We start from the raw sequence: 24,952 nt of genomic DNA on the forward strand, positions 1-24,952 counted from the left end.
TACATAAAAATGATGGCCATCTTCTACTAAATTTCTCCATCATGTTATATTATACATATAAATTATCACTAATCCTCATAACAAGCCTAAATCAGACAAATTTCACAAATGAGTAAAAGATAGTACCAGAATTTTAATAAGACTGACTCCAAGTTCATATTCTTTCCATTGTGACATAAAAAATACATATCCAATTTAAATTTAGGAGAAAAAAATTATGTGTTTTATTCCTATTCTATGTAACAGCAGCTAATTTTTATCATACCCCATGGTCAAGGCTGACATTCAGCTGCTATGTTCTGATGTGGCAATAAGAACAGAAAGCTGTTCTGATTGGTTGGATGTCTGTTCTGCTTGATTAGTGCCCCTGTCATATTGATCATTAACGATTTTGATTATCACACCTATATAAAGCACAGAACTCTGAGTTCTCAAATACTTCAAATATTTACATATTTGAAGTCATAAAATAACACTTTATGACACATTTATGCCTATAGGTATCCCAGTTCTACTTATGAGCAAACCTTGGCTGGTCTTCCTTCTAAGTAAGAACATGTTAAGATGCCCAACTTTAGTAGAAGCCTAATCTTTGCCATATTTATATATGCCAAATCATGGGGCACAACTTTAAATCAGCAGTATTTTAAATGCAAAATTATTATACTCTAGATTTTTGTCAGCGTGTCAACTTTGAAGTATCATCTTGCTTTTTCTTGCATTACACAGAAAAAGGACCTCAGAGGTTTTTTCCTAAAAATATCAAGGATTCAAAAATTCAAAAATGAAGATTTTTAAGAAGCCAACTTGAAATCATAACAAAAAGAAGTGTGATTTACTTCTGAGAGCTTTATGCACTAGATTTATTTGTAAGTTAATTATGAGAAAACTAGTTTGCCTGTAAAATGTTGTACAAGCTCCCTCAACTGGCTAAAATACAGAACTACCAAAAAACATGTTCCATTAAATTGACTGTATCTTCTTCTTCAGAAATTTCTGCAACTCCAGCCTGAGATCGAAGAATGGATATGATGTCATTAGATAATTTGTCAAAGCCACTCTGTAAACATATATTTGCCAATTGTTGCCACATTTCTAGGGAGCAATATGAATCATTTATCACAAGATGTTCTACTGCATCTGAGAAGAAAAATTCAATATTACAGTATAGTACTTATCTGATAATCCACACTTAGTGATTCTTCTTCTTCTTTTTCTTTTTTTAGTATAGGGGACTGAACCCAGGGGCCCTTAACCATTGAGTTCCATCCCAGGGCGTTTCTATTTTTTGAGACAGGCTCTCACTAAGTTGCTCAAGACCTCACTAAATTGCTCGAGCTGGCCTCAAACTTATGATCCTCCTACCCCAGCCTCCCAAGCCACTGGGATTACAGGCATGTGCCACCATGCTAGGTTTAGTGATTCTTCAAAAAAAAAAAGGGGGGGGGGACATAGTTTCACCTGAGTCACTTTTGAACTCTACCTGATTTCCATTAAGTTTAATGATATAACATTTAGTATGCTTAGACCTGCTCAGGTTAAGTTTTCAACTGTTTGTTCCTTCTCCCCCTTTATCATTACCCTTTCATTTCTCAATTCAGTCCTCTACCATTTTCCACATTCCACACTTCTCCACTCATCTCCTTTTGGAAAAGGTAGCAGACACTGAAGGCTATAAGGTAGGGAGCTCAGAAAGTGAAGAGTATGGGCTCTTCCTTATTCACAGAGCCTATAATGCTCTACCAGAATTTGTCAAATAACTAAGGATCTGTTGCCTGAGTTCTCATGATTCTTCAAGCACTTCAGTAAATGCCTTAGTAGTGCTGTCCCAAGGGTTTCAGAAACTCTTAGGCAAATCTTCCATCATTTCCCTAAATGGAAGCCTCGAAGCCACATCCTTAATGTGGTTTCTATAGCAAATGTTTTTCTAAAGAAATAATTTTGTTTTTAAATGAAATCTAATGACATTATTTACTTTTAAAAGTCAATTAGTGACTCTGTGATCTATCAATTTATGTAATTATTTTTTTTAATTAGTACATTATAATTATACATAATAGTGAGATTCTACAAAATGAATTTCTTACCAATTACCTGCATTACTTAGTGATACTTAATAAAAGAGGATTTCTCTTTGGAATAGTTACTGCTATTATTTTATTTATACCAAAATTGTAATTTATTTTCCTATCAAATATTTTAGATAATATCTGTAATGAGAATTTCAAAATATTAAATTATCTTCACAAATATGTTTTCAGGCAATTACATGTGGTGGTAAACATCTGTAATTCCAGCAATTTGGGAAGATGAGGCAGGAGGATTGCAAGTTCAAAGACAGCCTCAGCAACTTAGTAAGACCCTGAGTAACTTAGTGAGATCCTATCAAAATAAAAAATAAAAAGGGCTGGGAATGTGGCTCAGTGGTAAAGCACCTCTGAACTTTACTCAACCCCCAGTATCAAAAAATAAAAATAAAAAATGAAATCAAAGTGTCTGCTCAAATTCATGTTAAATTAATGAAAGAGAAAAAAAGTGAATTTTTAAAAATTCTCTATCCCACTGCAGTTCAGTTCAGAATGATTATCATATTAAATATTCATTTATTTGGTTTAGAAATTAAAATACATGTTTATATCTAAATAATATTTAATAAAATACACATAAAATATTGCTAAAAGTACACATAAGGGCTGGGGATGTGGCTCAAGCGGTAGTGTGCTTGCCTGGCATCCGTGCGGCTCAGGTTCGATCCTCAGCACCACATACAAACAAAGACGTTGTGTCCGCCGAAAACTAAAAAATAAATATTAAAATTCCCTCTCTCTCTCTCTCTCTCTCCCTCTTATATAAAAAAAGTACACATACATTAATATATGTAAAGTTTTATAATTTTAAAAGTGTTAGCTGTACAATTGTTATTACATTCCCCTCAGGCTTTAAAAAGATTTTCTCTTCATTCTAATTCTCTTAAGAAATATATAGTAGGGCTGGGGATGTGGCTCAAGCGGTAGCACGCTCGCCTGGCATGCGTGCTGCCCGGGTTCGATCCTCAGCACCACATACAAACAAAAGATGTTGTGTCCGCTAACTAAAAAAAAAATAAATAAATATTAAAATTCTCTCTCCCTCTCTGTCTCTCTCTCACTCTCTCTTAAAAAAAAAAAAAGAAATATATAGTATTGTCAATAGACTATTATTGGCATGGAATTGTTATATTTATAAACTCCTAACTCTTTTTTTGCAAGGAATACTATCCCTAGCATTCCCCTAACACTTTTTATTTTTGTGTATTGAGATAGGATCGCATTAAATTGCCCAAACTGGCCTCCAACTTGAAATCCTCCTGCCTCAGTCTCCCAAGTAGCTGGGATTACAGGCATGTGCCAATGTTACCAGCCTCAAATTAATTCTTTTTCTTTTTTATTTTTTATACCTTTATTTTATTTATTTATTTTTATGTGGTGCTGAGGATCAAATCCAGAGCCTGGCACGTACTAGGTGAGCGCTCTACCTCTAAGCCACAACCCCTCAAATTAATTCTTGCTAAGAAGGAAAATTTGTATTAACTTGTACATAACTATCTTGAACCTTTCCTTAAATAACCCACTAATATTTCTTTCACAACAACATTTTACTCTGCTTACCTGTCCCACCTTTGTTTATTTCTTGGAGTAGCTTAATGCCAACTTTTTCCATATTCACAGAGAACAGATGAAGTATGGCAAGTCCAAAAGATAAAAATGGTGGTCTCCCATTCTTTTCTTCAGTGAGACATTGAATTAGTTCAATTTGAGGACATAATGTTATTAGCTTCATCAGGTCATCTGAAAGTAAAAATGAAAAACTATCTCAGCATCCTGATATAACCTAGGTGTTTCAAAATTCTGAAATAAACATTATTTCCTTAATTTTTTCAATTTTAATACTTTAGAATATTGTATATGATAGATAAGTTCAGCAATTTTAAAACAGCCCTATGTAGCCTGGTCCAGCATATCCATTAAAGTTATCTTTAAGAGTATATATTTCCATTTATACCCAAAGAACTTAAAATCAACATACTACAGTAATGCAGCCATATCAATGTTTATAGCAGCTCAATTCACAATAGCTAAACTATGGAACCTACCTACTTAGGTACCCTTCAATAGATGAATGGATAAAGAAAATGTGGTATATATATTCAATGGAATATTGCTTATCTTTAAAGAAGAAATTATGGCATTTGCCAATAAATGAATGGAGTTGGAGAATATCATGCTAAGCGAAATAAACCAATCCCAAAAAACCAAAGGCCGAATGTTTTCTCTAATATGTGGATGCTAACTCACAATAAGGCGGTGGGAAGGGGGGTGGGGGAGCACTAGAGAAGAATAGTGTTACCTTAGATTAGGTAGAGGGAAGTGAAGGGAGGAGAGGGGATAAAGGGATAGGAAAGATGGTGGAATGAAACAAACATCATTACTTTATGTATATGTGTGACTGCATGACCAATATGATTCTGCAACATGTACACTCAGAAAAGTGAGAAATTATATCCTATCTATGTATATCAAAGTGCATAAATGCATTCTACTGTCATGTATAACTAATTAAAACAAGATTTTTTTAAAGACTATATATTTCCAATATCATCCAATTTACTAATGTTTTGGGAAAATGCATAATGAATTTTAATGTCTACCATAAAATTCACTTAGTTTCATCTTAACTATTTTCATGAAAAATTACAAAAGAAATATCCTACTTATCAATATGTATAAAATAGATTCTATAATGTAAATTTAAAATAATGCCTGCTGTGATCAGTGATCTTAGAAGTCAAGTCCAGAATTTGAATGTACACAAATAAGTAGCCTCTTTTATTTACCAGGAGTAAAGTCCTTGAATTGTTGTAAGTATTCTATGGCCCCATGGATCTGACCCTGTTTACACAGGCAAAGAAGAACTTTCTTATGCAGGCCACATTCACTGTAGATAATCTGAGCTAAAGCCAGGCACTTGGCTTTGTTAAAAGTATCTTGTTCCCCATAATCATAAATCACATCCCCAGCCTTCTCTGAAAATGTCAGCCTAGAACAAGCAGATCAATAAGGCACACATTAGAGAAATCTTGATGAGTAGCTGAGACTGAAATATTTGAAAATTCAGCATGACTTCTCTATACCTTATAATGATTCCAAATCAGTAGACAATTGATATAAAAGAAATTAAACATATATGAGATTTAACAACAACAAATGAACAAGTATTATTTTGGGGGAAGACATTTTGGTGAAACTGATATCAAGTTTTTAAAACATCTACAAACCCCAGCACCTCAGGAGGCTGAGGCAGGAGGATCAAAAGTTCAAGGCCAGTCTCAGAAATTTAGCAAGACCCTGTCTCAAAAGAAAAAAAAATCAGATTAAAAAAATCTATAAACAAAGTTAAAACTTTCCTGATAATATGGACAGGACTTAAAATTACAAGATAAACAAAAATTCTCTTAGAATTGGGGGTCACAATATTCTCAGCAGCTATATTGAGTCCAGAACTGTAGAATATAAAGAACTTATTAATTGTTGGTTAAAGATAGAACAATTTTACCTCAAAATTAGTGATAGATCTTTCAAGAAACATTTGTACTAAAAAGAAAACAGAGAAAGTATGATAGCATTGTTACTTTTAAAATTTGTTATAGATTTATAAGAAGCAACAGGGGAGAAAAGACATAACTGTGCCTATTAGGAGAGATTAAACTGAAGAAGCACTTCTTTTGAGACAGCTTGATCAAATAGATTTCATTTGCCTTTTTTTTTTTTTTTTGGCACTAGGGATTGAACCCAGGGATGCCTAGCTACTGAGCTATATCCCTAGTCCTTTTCAGGTTTTATTTTGAAGACAGGGTCTCACGTTGGGTCTCCATAAGTTGCTAAAGCTGGCTTTGAACTGGCAATACTCCTGCCTCAGCCTCCAGAGCAGCTGGGATTACAGGCCTGTACCATCATGCCCAGCTGTCATTATATCTTAATTTTCCATGTTCATACACAGTTGAAGTGAATCATCTGTATTATCACAGTAACTCTTCCTAGAAATCATCAGCATGAGCAATAAGAACATTTGGGTATAATTAAAGATATCACTTTTAATTTCTGTTTGATAAAGGCTTGATAACCAAGGTCATCCTACCAGGCAAGTCATCAAAACCAACAGAAGTGCAAGAATAAAAAAAAATTTTTAATTAGATGACAGAAGAGAAAGATAATTAGTCCTATTTAGTATGGATGAATCTGAAAATAATTATAATTATAATCTTTCACTAAAGAAGCCAATCCAAGAAGAAAAAAGAATACATAACTGTATAATTCCATTAAAATAAAATTCTAGAAAATTCTATAAACTATTCTACAGTGATAGAAAGCCAATCTGTTGTTACCTGGGTATAGAGAGGGAGGTAGTCAGAGTAAGGAAATGGAGGAAGGAAGGAGCAATATAGGAAATATAAGGAAACAGTTGAGAGTTATGTATATTAAATTACCTTGATTATGGTAAAGATTTCATGAGTATATACTTATGTCAAAATTTGTCAAATTCTGTACTTTGAATATGTTGAGTTTTTGTTTGTCAGTTATATCCCATTAATGCTTTTTCTAATCAAACTCATCAAATTATATCCTCTAAGTAAATTTTACCTCAATAAAGTTATGTAAATTTTACCTCAATAAAGTTATTAAAAAACCAAATTATGTAGTATCCTACATAGTAACAGGAGCTATAGTATGTCCCACTAACTCACCTCAAGAATTATGTTTCCCCAGGAATTATGACCACAAAATCCTGCAGAAATTGGATACTTTTTTTTTTTTTCAGCAACTTATCAAGACCCAACGTGAGACCCTGTCTCAAAATAAAACCTGAAAAGGACTAGGGAAATAGCTCAGGGGCTAGACATCCCTGGGTTCAATCCCTAGTACCAAATACTTTTTTTTTTTTTTTTTTTTTGAGGTGGGGTGGGTATGAGGATTGAACTCAGGGGCACTTGACCACTGAGCCACATCTCCAGCCCTATTTTGTATTTTATTTAGAGACAGGGTCTCACTGAGTTGCTTAGTGCCTCAGGCTGGCTTTGGACTCGTGATCCTCCTGCCTCAGCCTCCCAAACTGCTGGGATTACAGGTGTACATCACTGTGCCCTGTGAGTATACGTTTTTTTTGTGTGTTTGTGGTGCTGGGGATTGAACCCAGGGCCTTGGGCATGAGCGGCAAGCACTCTGCCAACTTAACTATATCCCCAACCCCATGTATACTTTAATGTGAGAAGCAAATAGAATGACTTTGTGCAACTGGTTGACTGGAATTGATGCCATTCAGATGTCCCATCCAAATTTTCCCTACAGGGCCAGAATATTCTTCCTGATAGAGAAATATAAAAAACTGGTCCATTACATCAAGGAAGAGCAGCTCTGTAGTGAGGCTTATGCTCCTGAGCAATAAATTTGGCCAAGTAGACTTTGTCTGAGGCCATATCCTTGCTTGACTCTTTCCCCTTCCCTATTCTATTTCACTCATTTCCTAATGTATTTCCTGAGAAGCCCTACCTCTAATATTCATATTCACCCAAATTCTTGTCTTCAGGCTTTGGTTCTAGGGAACCTAACCTCAAAGAGCTAGCACAAATCTGCCAAGCTATGCTGAGATTCAGCTTCAAGAAGTCACCTCTCGCCTGTCACCTTGCCTGCTTTATGTGTTCTTTATCATCTTGGTCCATATTCTTCCTGCTTATACACAGTCTCTTGGCTGTCTTCTTTACATGTCCCCACAGCCTATCCAGAGCCAGATTTGAATCTGCCTTTTCTCTCCCAATCAGCATGATACTGACCAATCCTTCTCTATTCTTTTTTTTTTTTCTTTATTTTTTTAAATTTATTTTTGCATTACAATTCCTAATACACCATTATACCATAATTTATCATATCTCTGATTATATATGTTGACATCAAATTCACATCTTCTTACATGTATTTTGTATAATGATGAGGGTCTCCTTTCACCACTTCTTTATTCTTATTGCTCAACTTCCATCTATCATTAGGTTCTTTTTTTTTTTTTTTAAGAGACAGAGAGAGAGAATTTTTTTTTAATATTTATTTATTTATTTTTAGTTCTCGGCAGACACAACATCTTTTGTTTGTATGTGGTGCTGAGGATCAAACCCGGGCCGCATGCATGCCAGGCGAGCACACTACCCCTTGAGCCACATCCTCAGCCCCTCATTAGGTTCTTATAAATCACCTTGGAGAGTGCTGTCACTCAACTCTTTGTTTGTGCTTATTGTGACTAGGTCTCATTACTCTGTGAATGCTTAGTAAATACTTTTTGATTAACTGCAACAGGGACCTGATGTAAATGCTTAAATAATGTATTGATATGAAAACTATTATAATTTTAGACCAAACAATAATATTAACAAAATGTCACAATTAAGATTTAATTTTGCTTACTTTTCCTGGGTGATCCAGTTGATAACTAAATCCAGTCGTTTTTCAGATAATCCACATTTGATTCCTTCTAGGGTTAGATCTGCATCAACAGGAGTTTTAAAAGCATGGCTTGTGCTAAATATAGCCTCAAAAAATAAGAGTAATGGAAGAGTTTTTCCTCTAATTTTTCCAATAGCTACAAAAAAGAAAAAATGTTAGAATCAAATATTTTAAGAAAGTTTGCTTTTTCTTATTTCATATTATTATTTTCATCTCTGCATTTTCTAAAAAGCTTAGTATTACATATAGATTAAACTTTATATATTGGATGAGGACTAAATATCATTATTTACACCCTGTGAAGATGGAGGCAGAGATTAGAGTGATCCGTCTATAAGCCAAGATATGCAGAAAAGTTGCTAACAATGACTAGAAGGTAGGCAATCCCACTTAGAGTCTCCAGAAGAAACCAACCCTGCTGACACCTTGATTTCAGACTTTTGGCCTCCAGAACTGTGAGAAAATAAATTATTTTATTTCAAGTGACAGAGTTTCCCATTAATGGTGTGACCAAAAAAAAAAAAAAAAACCCTGATTTGAATAAAGAACACAAAAGATGTAGTTACAAATACATTGAGGATAAAATTCCTCATGCAGGGGCTGGAGTTGTGGCTCAGTGGTGGAGTGTTTACCTAGCATGTGTGAGGCACTAGGTTCAATCCTCAGCACTACATAAAAATAAATAAATAATAAGGATATTGTGTCCAACTACAACTAAGAAAAAAAATTTTTTAAGTCCTCAAGCAAACTACATTTCTCTATAACCAAATGAGAAAAATATAAAACTGGGTATTCAGAACTACATATTTATCCAGATTATAGACCTTAACTTTGAAAATAATTCAATGAGAATAATAAATTAGAATCTTTAAAAAATAATGTGAAGCTGGGATTACAGGCAGCTGGGAGGCTGAGGCAGGAGAAACTCAAGTTCAAAGCCAGCCTTAGCAATTTAGCAGGGCCCTAAGCAACACAGTGAGACTCGTCTCTAATAAAATATGAAAAAAGGGCTGGGGATGTGGCTCAGTGGTTAAATGCCCTGAGTTCAATCCTAGGTATCAAATAATAATAATGTATATTAATTGTACAAAATAATGGGTTTCTTTGTGGTGTTTTCATATATGCATATAATGTATTTTGATCTCACTGTTACCTCTCTTACCACTTCCTCCTGATCCTTGGTCCCTCTCTCCTTCCCTAATAGTACCCTCTCTACTTTCATGCTGCCTAACCCGCCCCGACTCCAGATTCCACACTAGAGAAAACATGTGATACTTGTCTTTCTGGGTCTGGCTTATTTTATTTAACACGATGAGCTCCAATTCCATCCACTTTCTTACAAATCACAAGATTTCATTCTTCTTCAGGGATGAATAATACTCCATTGTGTTTATGTGTATATACATAAACTGATAAAAATGTGATATATAGATGTATATACACACTCTGACACGCACATATGAACAGTTCATTTGTTGACGGGAATCTAGATTGATTCCACAACTTGCCTATTGTATATAGTGCTGCAATAAAGATGCACATGCAGTTCTCTCCACTGTATATGGTAGTTCCATTTTTGTTTGAGGAAATTCCATACTAAAATTCCATAGTGGCTGTATTAGTTTACACTCCCACCAACAGTGTATTCCTTTTTCCCTGCATCCCTGAGAGCTATTTTCGTTTGGTTTTGTATTCTTAATTTTGTTTTTGGTTTTGTTTTCTAGACTATCTGAGTATAACAAGATGGAATTTCAATACATATAAAGTTTTTATGTGCATTTCCCCAAGAGCTAAGATGTCGAGCATTTCTTCATATAATTATTGGCCATTTGTACTTCTTTTGAGAAATGTCTGTTCAGCTCATTTTCCCATTTATTAAATGAATTGCTTGTTCTTTTGGTATTAATTTTTGAGTCCTTCATAAATTCTGGATATTAATTCTTTGACAGCTGAATAGCTGACAAAGCTTTTCTTTCATTCTGCAGGCCTGTCTCTTTCTTTACTCTGCTGACCATCTCCTTTGCTGCACAGAAACTTTTTATTTTTTTAATTTTTGTATGTGGTGCTGAGGATCAAACCCAGGGCCTCACTCATGCTAGGCGAGCTCTCTACTGCTGAGCCACAACCCCAGCCTCCCCGCCAGAAGCTTTTTAATTTGATATAATCCCATTTGTTCATTCTTGCTATTACTTCCTGAGCTACTGGAGTCTTGTTGAGGACACTGTTGTCTATACCAGTATCTTGAAGTATTTCACCTGTCTTCCACTAATAATTTCAAAATTTCAAGTATTATATTAAGGTCTTTGATCCATTTTGAATTAGTTTTTGTGAGAGATGGGGATCTAGTGTCAATCTTTTACATGCAGATACCCAGTTTTCCCAGCACCATTTATTGAAGAAGCTGTCTTTTCTCCAGCATGTTTTTGGCTCCTTTCTCAATAGTCAGATGACTGCAGATAGGTGGGTTTATTCCTGGATCCTCTATTCTATTCCATGACTCTAGGTACCTATTTTTATGACAATATCATACAATACATGGCATATTTTGAAATCAGGTATTATGATTCCTCCATCATTGTTCTTTTTACTCAGAATTGCTTTTGACTATTCAGGTGTTTGTGCTTCCATATGAACTTGATTATTTTTTCTAGTTATGTGAATAATGCCATTAGTATTTTTTTAAATATTTTTTTACATGTTGATGGACCTTTATTTTATTCATTTATTATATACGGTGCTAAGAATTGAACCCAGGGACTCACACATGCTAGGCAAGTGTTCTACCACTAAGCCACAACTCCAGGTCAGTCATTAGTATTTTGATGGGGATTGTATTGAATCTATAGATAGCTTTCAGCAGTATGGCCATTAGAACAGTATTAATTCTCCCAACCTATGAATATGGGACATCTTTCCAACTTCCATTATTTTCTTCAATATTTTTTCAGTGTTTTATAATTTTCATTGTAGAGGTCTTTCAACTCCTTAATTAGGTTTATTCCTACTGTTTTTGGTTGTTTTGTTTTTGAGATAATTGTGAATAGGACCGTTTTCCTTATTTCATTATTGGTGGATATAGGAAAACCTGCCAATTTTTGTATGGTGATTTTGTATCCTGCTACTTTGCTCAATTTATCAGTTCTAAAATCTCCAGGATTTTCTAGGTATAGAATCATATCATCTACAAACAAAGCTAATTTAACTTTTTCTTTTTCTATTTGTATCCATTTTCTTTCTTTCTCTTGCCTGATTGCTCTGCTAAAGTCTTCAGTGCTAACTAAGAGTGTTAAGAGTGTACATCCTTGTCTCATTCTTGATTTTAAAAAAGATTCTTTGTTTTTCCCCATTTAGTATGATGTTGGCTATGGATTTTTCACATATAGCCTCTATATCCTGAGATATGATCCTGTATATATAATTCATTAAAGGTTTTTATCCTGAAGGGATGCTGAATTTTATCAAAGGCTTTTCTGCATCTATTGAGATGATTATGTAATTTTTATATTTGATTCTATTTATGTAGTGAATTACATTTATTAATTTGCAAATGTTGAATCAGTCTTACATCCCAGAATGAGACCAACTTGACCTCAGTGTATGATATTTTTAATGTGATATTGAATTCAGTTTGCAAGTATTTTATTGAGGATTCTGCATCTATGTTCATCAAGAATATCGGTCTACAGTTAACTTTTTCATTCTTTTTTTTTTTTTTTGATGTCTTTTTCAGGCTTTGATAGTATAGTAATTTTGGCTTTGTAAAAAAGAGTTTGGGAGAGTTCCTGTGTATGTCTTTGTCTGTTTATAGAGTAATTTGAGAAACACTGGTATTCACTCTTCAAAAGTCTGGTACAATTCAGCAGCGAACCCATCTGGTCCAGGACTTTACTTTGCTTAAGACTTTATTATTGCTTAGGTCTGATGCTTGTTATTGGTCTATTTACATTTCTTATATCATCTTGATTCAACTTTTGGCAGGTCATATATGTCCAGAAAATTTATTGGCATGTAGTACTTAAAAAATATGTCCTAATGATCCTCTGGATTTCACTAGTATTTGTGAAATACCTTTTCATCTCTAGTTTTATTTATTTGGTTCTTCAATTTGGTTAGTAATTTATCAATTTTATGTTTTCAGAGAATCAACTCTTTATTCATTGTATTGTTTTGCTTTTTTAGTCTCTATTTATTTCTCTCTGACATTTATTATTTCTTTTCTTCTACTGACTTTGGGGGTTGGTCTGTTCCTGTTTTTCTTTTTCTTTCTTTTTTTTTTTTTGAGGGGGGCCCAATGGGGATTGAACCCAGAGGCATTTAACCAATAAACTACTGTACTTTTTCTATGTTTAAATATATAAATACTTATTCTTGTGTTACAGTTGCCACAGTATTCAGTATAGTAATATGCTGTATAGGTTTGTGGCTTAGGAATAATAGGCTATACCATATCGCCTAGGCTATTCCATCTAGGATTTTTAAAGTGTGTTCTGTGCTGTTTGCACACTGATAAAATTGCCTGACAACCTGTCAGAATATAGTACACATGACTTTAAAAATGAAATATATTATTGTACAAGAGACGGTATAAATAACATATACATATTATGTACTTTAAATACACACAACTTGTTGTATGAATGTCAATTTACGACAAGAAAGTTGTTTTTTAAAAGGATATTCCTGCCTATCGGGCACAGTGGTGCATGCCTGTAATCCCAGCTACTTAGAATGCAAGCGGGAGAATCATAAGTTCAAGGCCAGCCTTGGCAACTTAGTGAGACCTTTCTCAAAATAAAAAATACAATGGACTGAGAGTGTAGCTCAGTAGTAGAGCACCCTTGGGTTCAATCCTCAATATAAAAAAAAATAAGTAAATCTGACGAAATATTAACATTCATTACATTTTGATAGTGAGTATATACATTTCTCCATATTTTCTATATACTTGTAATATATCAAAATTTAAGTTAGAAAAACTATTCAAAGTCTTTAATTTTAACAGTAAATGACAGAGATAGGCTGGAGTCTAGATCTGATCTAGACTGTCTCAGTTTAATATTCTTTATATTCTATCAAGAAAAAAAAAGTACAATTTACATACATGGATAAGGTTTGGAGAGAGATGCTTACCCTTAAATTTATCCATTGAACCCATGTTTCGAAGAATCCTTCTAGGACTGCTTGCTGCAAAATAAGCTGCATTTTCATATTCACCAAGTGACATTAGTTCATTGAACCTAGAGCCATTGCATTTTATAATGGTATACAAAAAAGTAAGAACGCTGATTAGAAATATCTAATACGAAGTAAGTATAGTGGCATAATATAAAGAACAAAAAACAATTCTAATGAACTATGACTAGATTTGTTTACTTAGAGGCTGTTCATTCAATTTTTTCTCTAATATTCTTGGGGGTGTTTTGTTTTATCTCATTATAAAACAAAGCTGACTTAGAACTCGATCCTGTACATATTCCAATAGTACTTAGTCGAGTGCCCCTGAGTTTAATCCCTGGGAGGGAGGGAAGGAAGGAAGGAAGGAAGGGAAAAGAAAAAGAAAAGAAAAGAAATTCTCAAAAGAACACTTAAGACCAGTAAATTGATGTCTAGGGAATTCAAGAAAAATATAAATAAAATTTATATCAACACTACAATCCTCTCTATCTTCTCTGAAATGTCTGCTATAAGCTGTGGGGTTTTTTTCCACAAAAAAAAAATCTATAAAAAATGAAATTCTACTTTATGTTGTAAATTTTAAACTAAAATAGAATTTTAAAGATATAAAAACCAAAGACTACAGCTTATCAAAATACTAAATAAATGATAAACATGGTCACTTAAATGTAGAAAATCAAAGTTTTAAAAATATTTGCCTTTCAATGTAGTGCAGTATAACTTCAGCATTTTTTGACTTGCTTGGATCATCTTCAAGCAGTTCTTCAACAAAGCCTTGGTCAACTATAAATGCTAAAAGGACCAACATAAGATATTTAAGGTTATTTACCAATAAAAAATAATAAACATACTTTTTTTTTTTTTTTTTGGTGGTGCTCAGGATTGAACCCAGGGCCTTGTGTGAGCAAGGCAAGCACTCTACCAACTGAGTTACACCCCTTACACCCCAGCCCATAAACAAACATCTAATACTGCTTTGGTTTCCAACAGTACCAACCTCTTCCTAAACTGAGTGGCATCCCTGTCCCTTTGCTCCTTATTTTCAGTTCATTTTAAGGATTCCCTCTTTGGCTCACAAAGTCTATTCTTAACCAATATCTGACAGCTGCTGAGGGAAGAAACCCATAAGATATCAGAGAACTAGTAGAGGTAAGTTTATTTAAAAAAAAAATTTTTTTTAGTTATAAGTGAACACAATGCCTTTATTTTACTTTATGTGGTGCTAAGGATCCAACCCATTGCCTCACACATGCTAGGTGAGCGTCTACCTGTGAGCCACAACCGCAAGCCGAGGTAAGTGTATTTTTGTTTTCTTTAAACTCAGTTCATTCTTAGTTTTCTAGGGGAAAAATACCTCCTACTACTTGTGCTAATTTAAAAATGTAGATAAACTACCATGAAAATCTTTGGTTTTCTGAACTTCTTCCACGAAGTCTTCAAATGTTTTGCTCTTATCAGATTTTACCCATGAAGAAAGTGCATATAAAATAATCTGCAGTCTTTGATGACTATAAAGATAAAAACATCAACAAAATACTAAGCCTAAAATTGAAAGGTAGAATATTAAAATAAACAAATAAAGCCTTTGAACTTTAAAAACATACAATCAACTTTCATACCGAAACTGTAATTTTTCATTCAGATTTTCAGCTATATCTCGCCGTTTTAATAACACAATCATTTCCTCATCAAAATCAGCCATCCTTTGAATTGGTACATATTTTACCAACATAGCTTGCTTCATTTCTCTGTATTTATCTTCAAGGTGTTTCCTAAATTTCCTGAGAGCATTTAGATTGACAGAATCTTGGAGAGTCATGCCTATGAGAAGAGGAAATAAATCAAACAGGCCAAGCAATTTGTGGGACTCTTGTGCTCAGACAGTGTCTCAGCAAAATAAAGCAGAGATTCCAATGCTAAGAAATAATTCAGAAGTAGTAGCATGTACTTATAGCTCCTGACATAAGTAAAATTAGCTTAAAATTGCAAAAGGCTAGCAGTTTTAAACATCACCAATGAAGACCCAGTTAAGATTGCTTGTTCTAGTCGGACACAGAGGTACATGCCTGTAATCCCACTGGCTCAGGAAGCTGAGACAGAAGGATCGCAAGTTCAAAGTCAGCCTCTGCAATGGCAAGGCACTAAGCAACTCAGTGAGACCCTGTCTCTAAAATAAAATACAAAATAGGGCTGGGGATGTAGCCAAGTGGTTGAGTGCCCCTGGGTTCAATCCCCAGTACCAAAAAAGAAAAAGAAAAAATTTCTTGTTTGAGAACACACAAACCTTAAAATCTGCAAATTTTTAATATATATTTTATTTGTAGATGGACACAATACCTTTAATTTTTTTTTTTTTTAATGTGGTGCGGGGATCAAACCCAGCGCCTCACACATACAAGGCAAGCGCTCTACCACTGAGCCACAACTCTAGCCCTTGCAATTTTTTAAATTATCTCATCAGTACTGCCTGAAAACCCCTAACTATCACCAAAAGCCTCTGCCTAATAACTGAGGATTGAATCAACAAATTTCCATTTTCCATTATTTAGAAAAATTAACCCCAATATAATCACCTTATTTTTTCCAACACAAAACTTATAAATGCCTGCCAACACTCTAGTTATCTCTTCCTCTCTTGCTGTCCCCTGAATTCATTATTCCTAACTCAAACACTTCAAATGCCTTCCTTTCTCATCTGGGCTAATTGCTAACTTTATGAAATACCTCAAAATTCCCCTCCTCCAGAACCACTCTGGATTAACCCTACTGGATTTTAATCATTCCCTTGTCCTGTATCTTCTCACCAATTTATTTGTCAGTTATTCTGTACTTATTTATATATATCTTTTTAAAAAACAATTGTTTTAAATATTTATTTTTTAAGTTTTAGGTGGACACAATATCTTTTATTTTACATTTATGTAGTGCTGAGGATCGAACCCAGTGCCTCGTGCATGCTAGGCAAGCACTCTACCGCTGAGCCACGACCCCAGCCCCTATTCATATATATCTTATTTGAAGTTTGCTAGTCACGATTTTATATTTATATTTGAAAGTGAATTTAGACAAAAAAAATAGAATGTGAATCTTTATTTCCACAAAATGCAAGATGATCGTTCAAAGTTAGTAAAAATCCTTTAGTATAGAGTAGCTTATTACTTCAAGGAAGAGCGTCTTCCATTTAGACCAAATCTGGCATCCTACAATTTCCACCTATTGATTCTACCAAGTAAATATCTTTTAAGTTTTGAATATCATTACCTATTTTCAAAGTCTTTATTTTCTCCAGGATAAATACTTACAACTACTTTATATATTCACCATACAAACCTCTACAAATCCTACTGAATTTCAAGATACACTCCAATTTCTTAAAATATGTATTATACTAAGATGTTGAAACAGTGCAGACATAAACACAAATAATAATGCAGACATAAACACAAATAATAAGATGCATGAAAACAATATCCTACATTTTTTCCATACATTATACCAGCGGTTCTGAAATTTTATAATACATCATAATAACCAGAACTGGATAAAACATTGACTGCCAGACTCAATCACTCGGTTTCTAACTTAGTAAGTCTGAAGTGAGACCCAAGAATTTGGATTTCTAACCAATTTCCAGGTGATGCTGATATTGATACAAGAACCATACTTTGAGTCACTGCTTCATACTTCATATAAGCCTGACAGATTGGAATGCTTAAAATGTTTTAGGGTTGTTTAAAGTTTTCTATTTTCCATGTATCCCTCTAGTACACTGACTAAAGTTGTTTTTGTAACATACAACTGATAGATATAAACATGTCAGCATGCTTATATAAATTTGTGTAATAGGTAGTAACTGGAAATAGTTGGGCTTTCTCTCGAATATTTTTTAAATATTTTATTAGTTATAGTTGGACACAGACACAGTATCTTTATTTTATTTATTTATTTTTATGTGGTGCTGAGGATTGAACCCAGTGCCTCGCACATGCTGGGCAAGTGCTCTTCTGCTGAGCCACAACCCCAGCCCCCTCTCTGGAATATCTTAAACAAAATACAGTACCTGGAATAGGTTTTGAAGGATCTTTGGAGAGAGTATAGTATTTTGCGTCTTTTTTGTCATACTCTTCCCTAAGCTGTTTCATTTGATCTATTTGCAATTGAATCTTCAAGGAATTATTTTCAATAATCCTCATTCTAAAAAACAGAAATTCTTATGTTTCTTTCAATTAATTTAATTCTTGAATCATAATATTTAAGATAAGCAGGTTAAATCATTATTTTATTTTGGCTAATTATCATTTTGAACCATTATGAATTAGGTAGAAGTTCAGAAAAACATGCCCTGAAAAAGTTAAGTAATCTCACAAATAAGGAACAATTTTCTTTGAGAGCTTCAGTAAAAATATAATCTGATATTGGCTATGATTATTAACCTATCAGAAACTCATAAGTATTAAACATATTCTAGTCACAAAACACCATCTATTCCTTTTAGTAAAAAATAATGACTTTTGCAATTAAAATATCATTTTGGTAAATAATTGTTTTGGTTTCCTGTGGCTATTGTAAAAATTATAGAAAGTTGGTGACTTAACAGAAATTTATTCTCTAGCAATTGTGGAGGGCTAAAGTCCCAAATAGTATCACTATACATAAAATCAAAGTGTTTTGAGGGCCATGCTTCCTATAGAAGCTCTAAGAGTCAATCCGTTCCTTGCCTTTTCCAGCCTCTTCAAGAATTCCATAGCTGCAAAGCTTCAATCTCTGCCTTCATGATCACATTGCTCTCTCCTATTCCTCCTCCTTATAAGAATACTTCTTAATATCTAGGGCTTACCTGGATAATCTCCCTACCTCAAAACCTAAATTTATTCACATCTGCAAAACTTGTTTCCAAACAAAGATAAACATTTGCAGGCTCCAGCAATTAGGACCTGATGTTTATGAGGGCCATTATTCAATTTACTGCAGAGATTTTGATACTAAAGCTAGAGGAAAGATAACACATCCCTGTGGTAAAATTGAGCACATTCAGAAATGCAGATCCTAAAAACTACAAAGTAGTGCTCGGCATAGTGGTTCACACCTGTAATCCCAGCAGGTTGGGGATTAAGCCTCCCATCTTGGGAGGCTGAGGCAGAAGGATTAAAGTCAGCCTAAGCAATTTAGCAAGACCCTATCTCAAAATAAAAAAAGTTGGGCATGTGGCTCTGTGGTTAAGTGCCCCTGAGTTTAATCTCTAGTACTGCGGGGGGGGGGGGGGCGCAGGGGGGAAGGAAAGAAATGAAATTTACCCTACTTCTTAGTTTAAGAAATAACCAAACTTAGTTTTAAAAGTTCCTTAGGTCCGTAGTATACAACTGAGCTACATCTCTAGCCTGTTTTGGTTTTGCTTTACTTTTTTTCCCCCTTTTAATATTTTTTAGTTGTAGATAGATACAATACTTTTATTTATTTATTTATTTATTTATTTATTTATTATTTATTTATTTATTTATTTTTATGTGGTGCTGAGGATTGAACCCAGTGCTTTACACACTCTAGGCAGGCACTCCACCACTATGCTATAACCCCAGCCCTGCTTTACTTTTTGAGACAAGGTCTTGCTACAGAGCCCAGGCTGGCCTAGAACCTGAGATCTTCCTGCTTCAGCCTAATTTCAAAAATTCTATTAAGGATTATTTGAAGTTTATTTCCTAGCTTTGGTGGTCCAGGGGGAAAAAATAACAGACTAAAATAAGTTAGACACCCTTGCAGAAAAATTAAGCAAGAGGGGCATGGCAAGATCTAGGGACCACTGTAATGGGGTTCTGCAGTAGGAGAGAAAGATTGGTCTCAATTCCTAATACATTTGGCAAGTGGGAATACATAGTCAAGAAGCTGCGGTGGGGGAGTGTCAGTGGAAAAAAAAATAAGAGGAAACATCAGAAGGGAAGACTCTGGGTAAGTAGACCTAACAGAATTGCTGAAGGCAGGCCAGCAAGGCTCCACTATCTCTGATATGATCAGACATAAGGAATTTAGTCAGACAATGAGGATGATCAGGTATTTAGGGCTAGAAATTCTGCCTAAACCAATCTGATAGGAGTCTTGCTAAAATTATACAGTCATAGGTGGATATGAAAGTCCAGAAGTCAGGTCTACTTGAAAAAGAGTTCAGGGAAGCCAGATAAAGAATCTTTGTCAATATAAAAAAAAAGTTATTTTTTTCTTTTTCTTTTTTTGCAAATTAAAACCCAGTTTTTTAGTAGGTAACTGCTATCCACTTCTGATTATTATACCGAATTCTTGGTAACGACAGATGACTCAAAGTAAAAGCCAAGTATTTATAATAAAGGGATTATAGAAATAAAATTTATTTAGCTTTATTCCAAATAAACTTCTGCTTATAAAAGAAAGCTATATTAAAAATAAACAGGACTTCAAAAGAATTTAAAGCAGGAACTCAGATACTAGCATACGAATGTTCATAGTGGAATAGCCAAAGGTGAAAACAACCCAAGAATCCATCAATAGATGGATGGATACACAAATTTAACACAAAATTTAACATGTACATACGATAAAATATTATTTGATCATAAAATAATGACATTCCAATTCATGCTACCACATGGATGAGAAGGCATCTAAGTGTTGCTCCTTTCTTTTTCTTTTTCTTTTTTTTCTTCTAAAATGTTTTGGATGTTGATGGACCTTTATTTATTTATTTATTTTTATGTGGTGCTGAGAATTGAACCCAGAGCCTCACACATGCTAGGCAAGCACTCTGTCACTGAGCCACAACCCCAGCCCAAGTGTTGCTCCTTTCTATGCTACTTATATGGTCTATTTTTTACAACTTCATGATGATAGATGTAGCTGAGGATTTCTTAGCATTTATCACACTTGGCTTTCTTGAATCTGTGAATTGGTATATTTCACCAGTTCTAGAAAACTCTCAGTCATTATCTCCTCAAATATTACTTCTGTCCCATATTCTTTTCTTTTAGAGCTGTGATTAGACAAGCTAATATAACCAATCTGCCACATCCTTTATAATAGTTCTATTGATATGTAGTTTAGATTCTTTTAAAATTCACCCTTAAGAGTATAATTCAGTGAATTTTAATACAACCATCACCACTAAATAGTTCTAGAATCTATCATCATCCAAAAAATAATCCCTATACCCATCAGAAGTCTGCTGAGCAGAAAGTAATTTTCCATTCAGTCCCCAGGCATGGAGCAGTTCACCTGTGGTTTGCTCTACCAGAGTGGAGTCCTTTATCATTCTAGCCTTATGAGGAGGGCTTCCCAGTGGGCTACACCCCTTGGGCAGAGCCTAGACTTTGTCTTTTATCCCAAGTTGCATACTAAAAACTGAAATTTATGGTCACAAGTTTTAATAAATATTCTCATGGCCAAACAATTTTTAGTGCTCTGCTTATTTTTTATCTTCTGTTAGATTTTGCCCTCATAATCTCTTATTTTCTCATCAGCTTTCTAATGCTTCTGGAAAGACTTGCTTATTTTATAAGCTGGGTACAGTGGTGCAGGTGTGTAAACCCAGCAATTCAGGAGGCTGAGGCAGGACGATCATAAATTTGAAGGGAGGCCATAAGCAACTTAGCAAGACCCTGTCTCAAATCAAAAAATTACAAGGCTGGGGATATAGCTCAGTAGCAAAGCCCCCTTGGATTCAATCCTCAGTATTAAAAATAAATTATAAAGCCAGGTGTGGTGGCACACACCTGTAATACAAGCTACTTAGGCAGCTTAAGCAGAAAGATTGCAAATTGAAGGCCAGTCTGGGCAACTTAGTGAGAGCCTATCTCAAAATAAAAACAAAAAGAGCTGGGAATGTAGCGAGTGCTCAGTAGTAGAATGCTTGCCTTGCATGCATGAGGCCCTGGGTTTGATCCCCAGTACTGGAAATCTTTTAAAAAGAAAAGAGAGATCCCTAATAACAAGGTCTATACCAACATCTAGCCATTCATGTTACCAGAAAGGTCAAACTTTGCATAATTTTTAAGTTGATTTGAAATCATCTATAAAAATATTTATCAATTATTTGTCAAATTTAATACTGAAAATATGACTACTAAACAAGAGTATTTTCTCCTCTCTAGTAGGTTACTTACTTTTGTACATTACAAGATTAAGCTCTAATTCAGAAATAATCATGAAATTGTACTATCAAATCATGGCTGGTGGGACTGCAAACTGGTGCAGCCAATATGGAAAATAGTATGGAGATTTCTTGGAAAATTGGGAATGGAGCTACCATTTGACCCTGCTATCCCTCTCCTTGGTCTATACCCAAAGGACTTAAAAACAGCATACTACAGGGACACAGCCACATCAATGTATACTGCAGCACAATTCACAATAGATAAACTGTGGAACCAACTTAGATACCCTTGAATAGATGAATGGATAAAAAAAAATGTGGCATATATACACAATGGAATATCACTCATCAATAAAAGAGAATAAAATCATGGCATTTGCAGGTAAATGGATGGAGTTAGAGAAGATAATGAAAGTGAAGTTAGTCAATCCCAAAAAAACAAATGCCAAATGTTTTCTCTGATATAAGGAGGCTAATCATAGTGGGGTAGGGAGAGGGATCATGGGAGAAATAAAACAACTCCAGATAGGGCAGAGAGGTGGGAGGGAAAGGGATGGGGCATGGGGTTAGAAATGATGGTGGAATTGTGATGGACGTTGTTATCCAAAGTACAGGTATGAAGACATGAATTGGTGGGAATATACTTTGTATACAATCAGAGATATGAAAAATTGTGCTCTATATGTGTAATAAGAATTGTAGTGCATTCTGCTGTCACATATAAATAAAAAATTAATTAAATAAAAAATAAAAAGCTATTCCATGAATAAATAAATTAATTAAAAATTTTTTTCATGCAAGAAATTACCCAGAGAATCATTTTTTGCATCCCCCATTTTATGAAAACATAGTGTACCTCTGGTTTTCACAAAGTTCTCAAACAAAATTAATACTCTTACTTGAAACATGTAAAAAATATAATAGGAGAGGAAAGCATAAAAACCCAGCTTTTAAAATTAAAATGAAATTTAAAAGATTTAACCTTTGGTTAAAGTTATATTGGCTGGTTATTATAGTCTAGAAACAATTATCACCTTTTGGGCTAGCTACTAATATACTTACTTTGCTTCAAGCTGGATAGCTCTTCTCTGATGATATACCAAAACTGTGGGCTCTGCTGCCCAAACTTTAAGTTTTCCATGAAGAAAAAATGTAGTTCTTCGGTCTTTCTTTAGTGTCTCAATAAAGGCATCATATTCTTTTTTGATTGAAGTAAGAATGGATTTGTATGCAGTGACATAGTCTATTACCTGAAATATGATATTTCTGCCCATGATACTGAAATTTTTTCTAGAAGACTACAAGTCAAAAGCCTTACAAATAGCATTAAGATTATTTCTTAAATGAAACATGATTAATAATTAGAAATCTAAAAACTTTACAGAAAGCTCATACATGACTGGGCACTAAAGACAATATTTATTGAACATATGCTCCTTATGGATCATTACAGTGGAGACTGATCTTAAGTACCAGAGAGGGGAGAAAAAAGACTATTTCTGTTTTACTTGTTATAAATGCATACCATATATATAATGTCAGTTAAATCTAATACCAGGTTAAAATTTTCCAATTCTCTTGAAATATGATATATCAAGAACTATGTAATGTTTTGAACAACCAACAATAAAAAAAAATAAAAAATAAAAAAAAAAGAAGTAGATTAATGGGTTAATGGGTGATTTGAAGAGTGAGTCTGTTAGAAAACCTAATGTTTGTCTCTGTTTGACTCTCTCTTGTCTGCACTGTTTTCACCATGTGTTCTGTGCTACCTTAGGACTCTTCAGAGAGTCCTCAACAGCAATATGCAGCCTCTCATGCTTGAACTTCTGATCTTCCAAAACTGTAAAAAAAAAAAAAAAAAAAGAAAGAAAGAAAAGAAAAGAAAGAAACAAAAGAAAACTTTTTTCTTTTTAAATCACCAAATCTGTAGTATTCAGTTTTAGCAACAGAAAATAGAGTAAGGCAGCCTTCCAAAAGGCCCTCTGACTGAAGACTGGAAACTCCTGTTTTATCTAACACATTGGAAGAATCTAAATGTTGAACTGCATCCTCATAACCCCTCTCCTGGCCCTGGAGTTTGGTGGACCTGCCTTTATAACCATAGCCTCCATCTAGTTTCTGTCCATCAAGGCTCTTATTCTCTCAGCTTTCTCAGTCTACACTTGTTGAAGACCTTTCTTGACACGGGTTCTTTTGTACTTACATTGCTATCTCCATCACAAAGCAGGAAGCTCAGAATATACTAAATGCAGAATACAAGTTTATTGACTTTGAGATTTCCAGAGGTTTTGTTTATTGTTTTTGTTATTATTTTCTGCTAATAAAAGAAAAGAGGAAACACTCTTCCTCCTAAACACTCAAAAAAAAAAAAAAAAAGAATAGCATTACCATACATTATGTAGAGGGATTTGTTGGGAGGGAAGAGGAGGGGCTGTGAGGATAGGAAAGATAGTAGAAGGAAACAGACATTATCATTGTATGTATATATGTGATTGCATAACCAATATTATTCTGCAACCTGTACACTCAGAAAAATGAGAAATTACATCCCATCTATGTGTGATACATCAAAGTGCATACATGCATTCTACTGTCATGTATAACTAATTAAAACAAATCAAAAAACATAAAAAAAAATTTTTTTCCAATTCTCAATCCTTTAATCACATGTCTTCTCTTAGTTCCTTCATTTAAGACCTTAAAATCCTGAATTCCCTTTACCTCTGCTTTTCTTTTTTTTTTTTTTTTAATATTTATTTATTGGCGGACACAACATCTTTGTTTGTATGTGGTGCTGAGGATCGAACCCTGGCCGAACGCAGGGCAGACGAGCGTGCTACCGCTTGAGCCACATCCCCAGCCCTACCTCTGCTTTTCTTAAGAAAGGATAACCAAAGAAATAGTGGGCACCTGCTGAGAACGGAAGGGTGTGAGATGAGAAGGACCAACCTTCCATGTACTAGGTTTTTTCCTTTACCAATTTTCTTTTTTCTTAATCTTGTACATTACCCATGCAAAAATAATCAAAAATACTTTTAAATAAGCTAGAAAAAAACAGAAAAATTATAAATAATTATGGTATCCAAATTTTGCTCGTGAGGATTTGAGAAGGTACTGATGTGTACAGGGAATAGAA

The 24,952-nt window shown here is 34.3% G+C and overlaps 1 protein-coding gene across 1 annotated transcript in view; it reads right to left on the minus strand.

Annotated features, from left to right (window-relative positions):
- Positions 1–943: 943 nt before the first annotated feature.
- Clhc1 (clathrin heavy chain linker domain containing 1) overlaps positions 944–24,952 on the minus strand; it is a 41,791-nt gene continuing 17,782 nt past the window's right edge. The window contains exons 4-13 of the mRNA XM_076833396.2: positions 22,876–23,111; positions 17,761–17,894; positions 15,320–15,521; positions 15,096–15,208; positions 14,399–14,492; positions 13,656–13,762; positions 8,487–8,661; positions 4,874–5,076; positions 3,648–3,827; positions 944–1,140 (exon numbers count right to left, since the gene is read on the minus strand). Coding sequence (XP_076689511.1) covers positions 944–1,140; positions 3,648–3,827; positions 4,874–5,076; positions 8,487–8,661; positions 13,656–13,762; positions 14,399–14,492; positions 15,096–15,208; positions 15,320–15,521; positions 17,761–17,894; positions 22,876–23,111 — 1,641 coding nt within the window. The remainder of the gene's footprint in view (positions 1,141–3,647; positions 3,828–4,873; positions 5,077–8,486; positions 8,662–13,655; positions 13,763–14,398; positions 14,493–15,095; positions 15,209–15,319; positions 15,522–17,760; positions 17,895–22,875; positions 23,112–24,952) is intronic.

The sequence above is a fragment of the Callospermophilus lateralis genome, chromosome 14 (assembly GCF_048772815.1).
Source record: "Callospermophilus lateralis isolate mCalLat2 chromosome 14, mCalLat2.hap1, whole genome shotgun sequence".
Lineage (NCBI taxonomy): Eukaryota > Metazoa > Chordata > Mammalia > Rodentia > Sciuridae > Callospermophilus > Callospermophilus lateralis.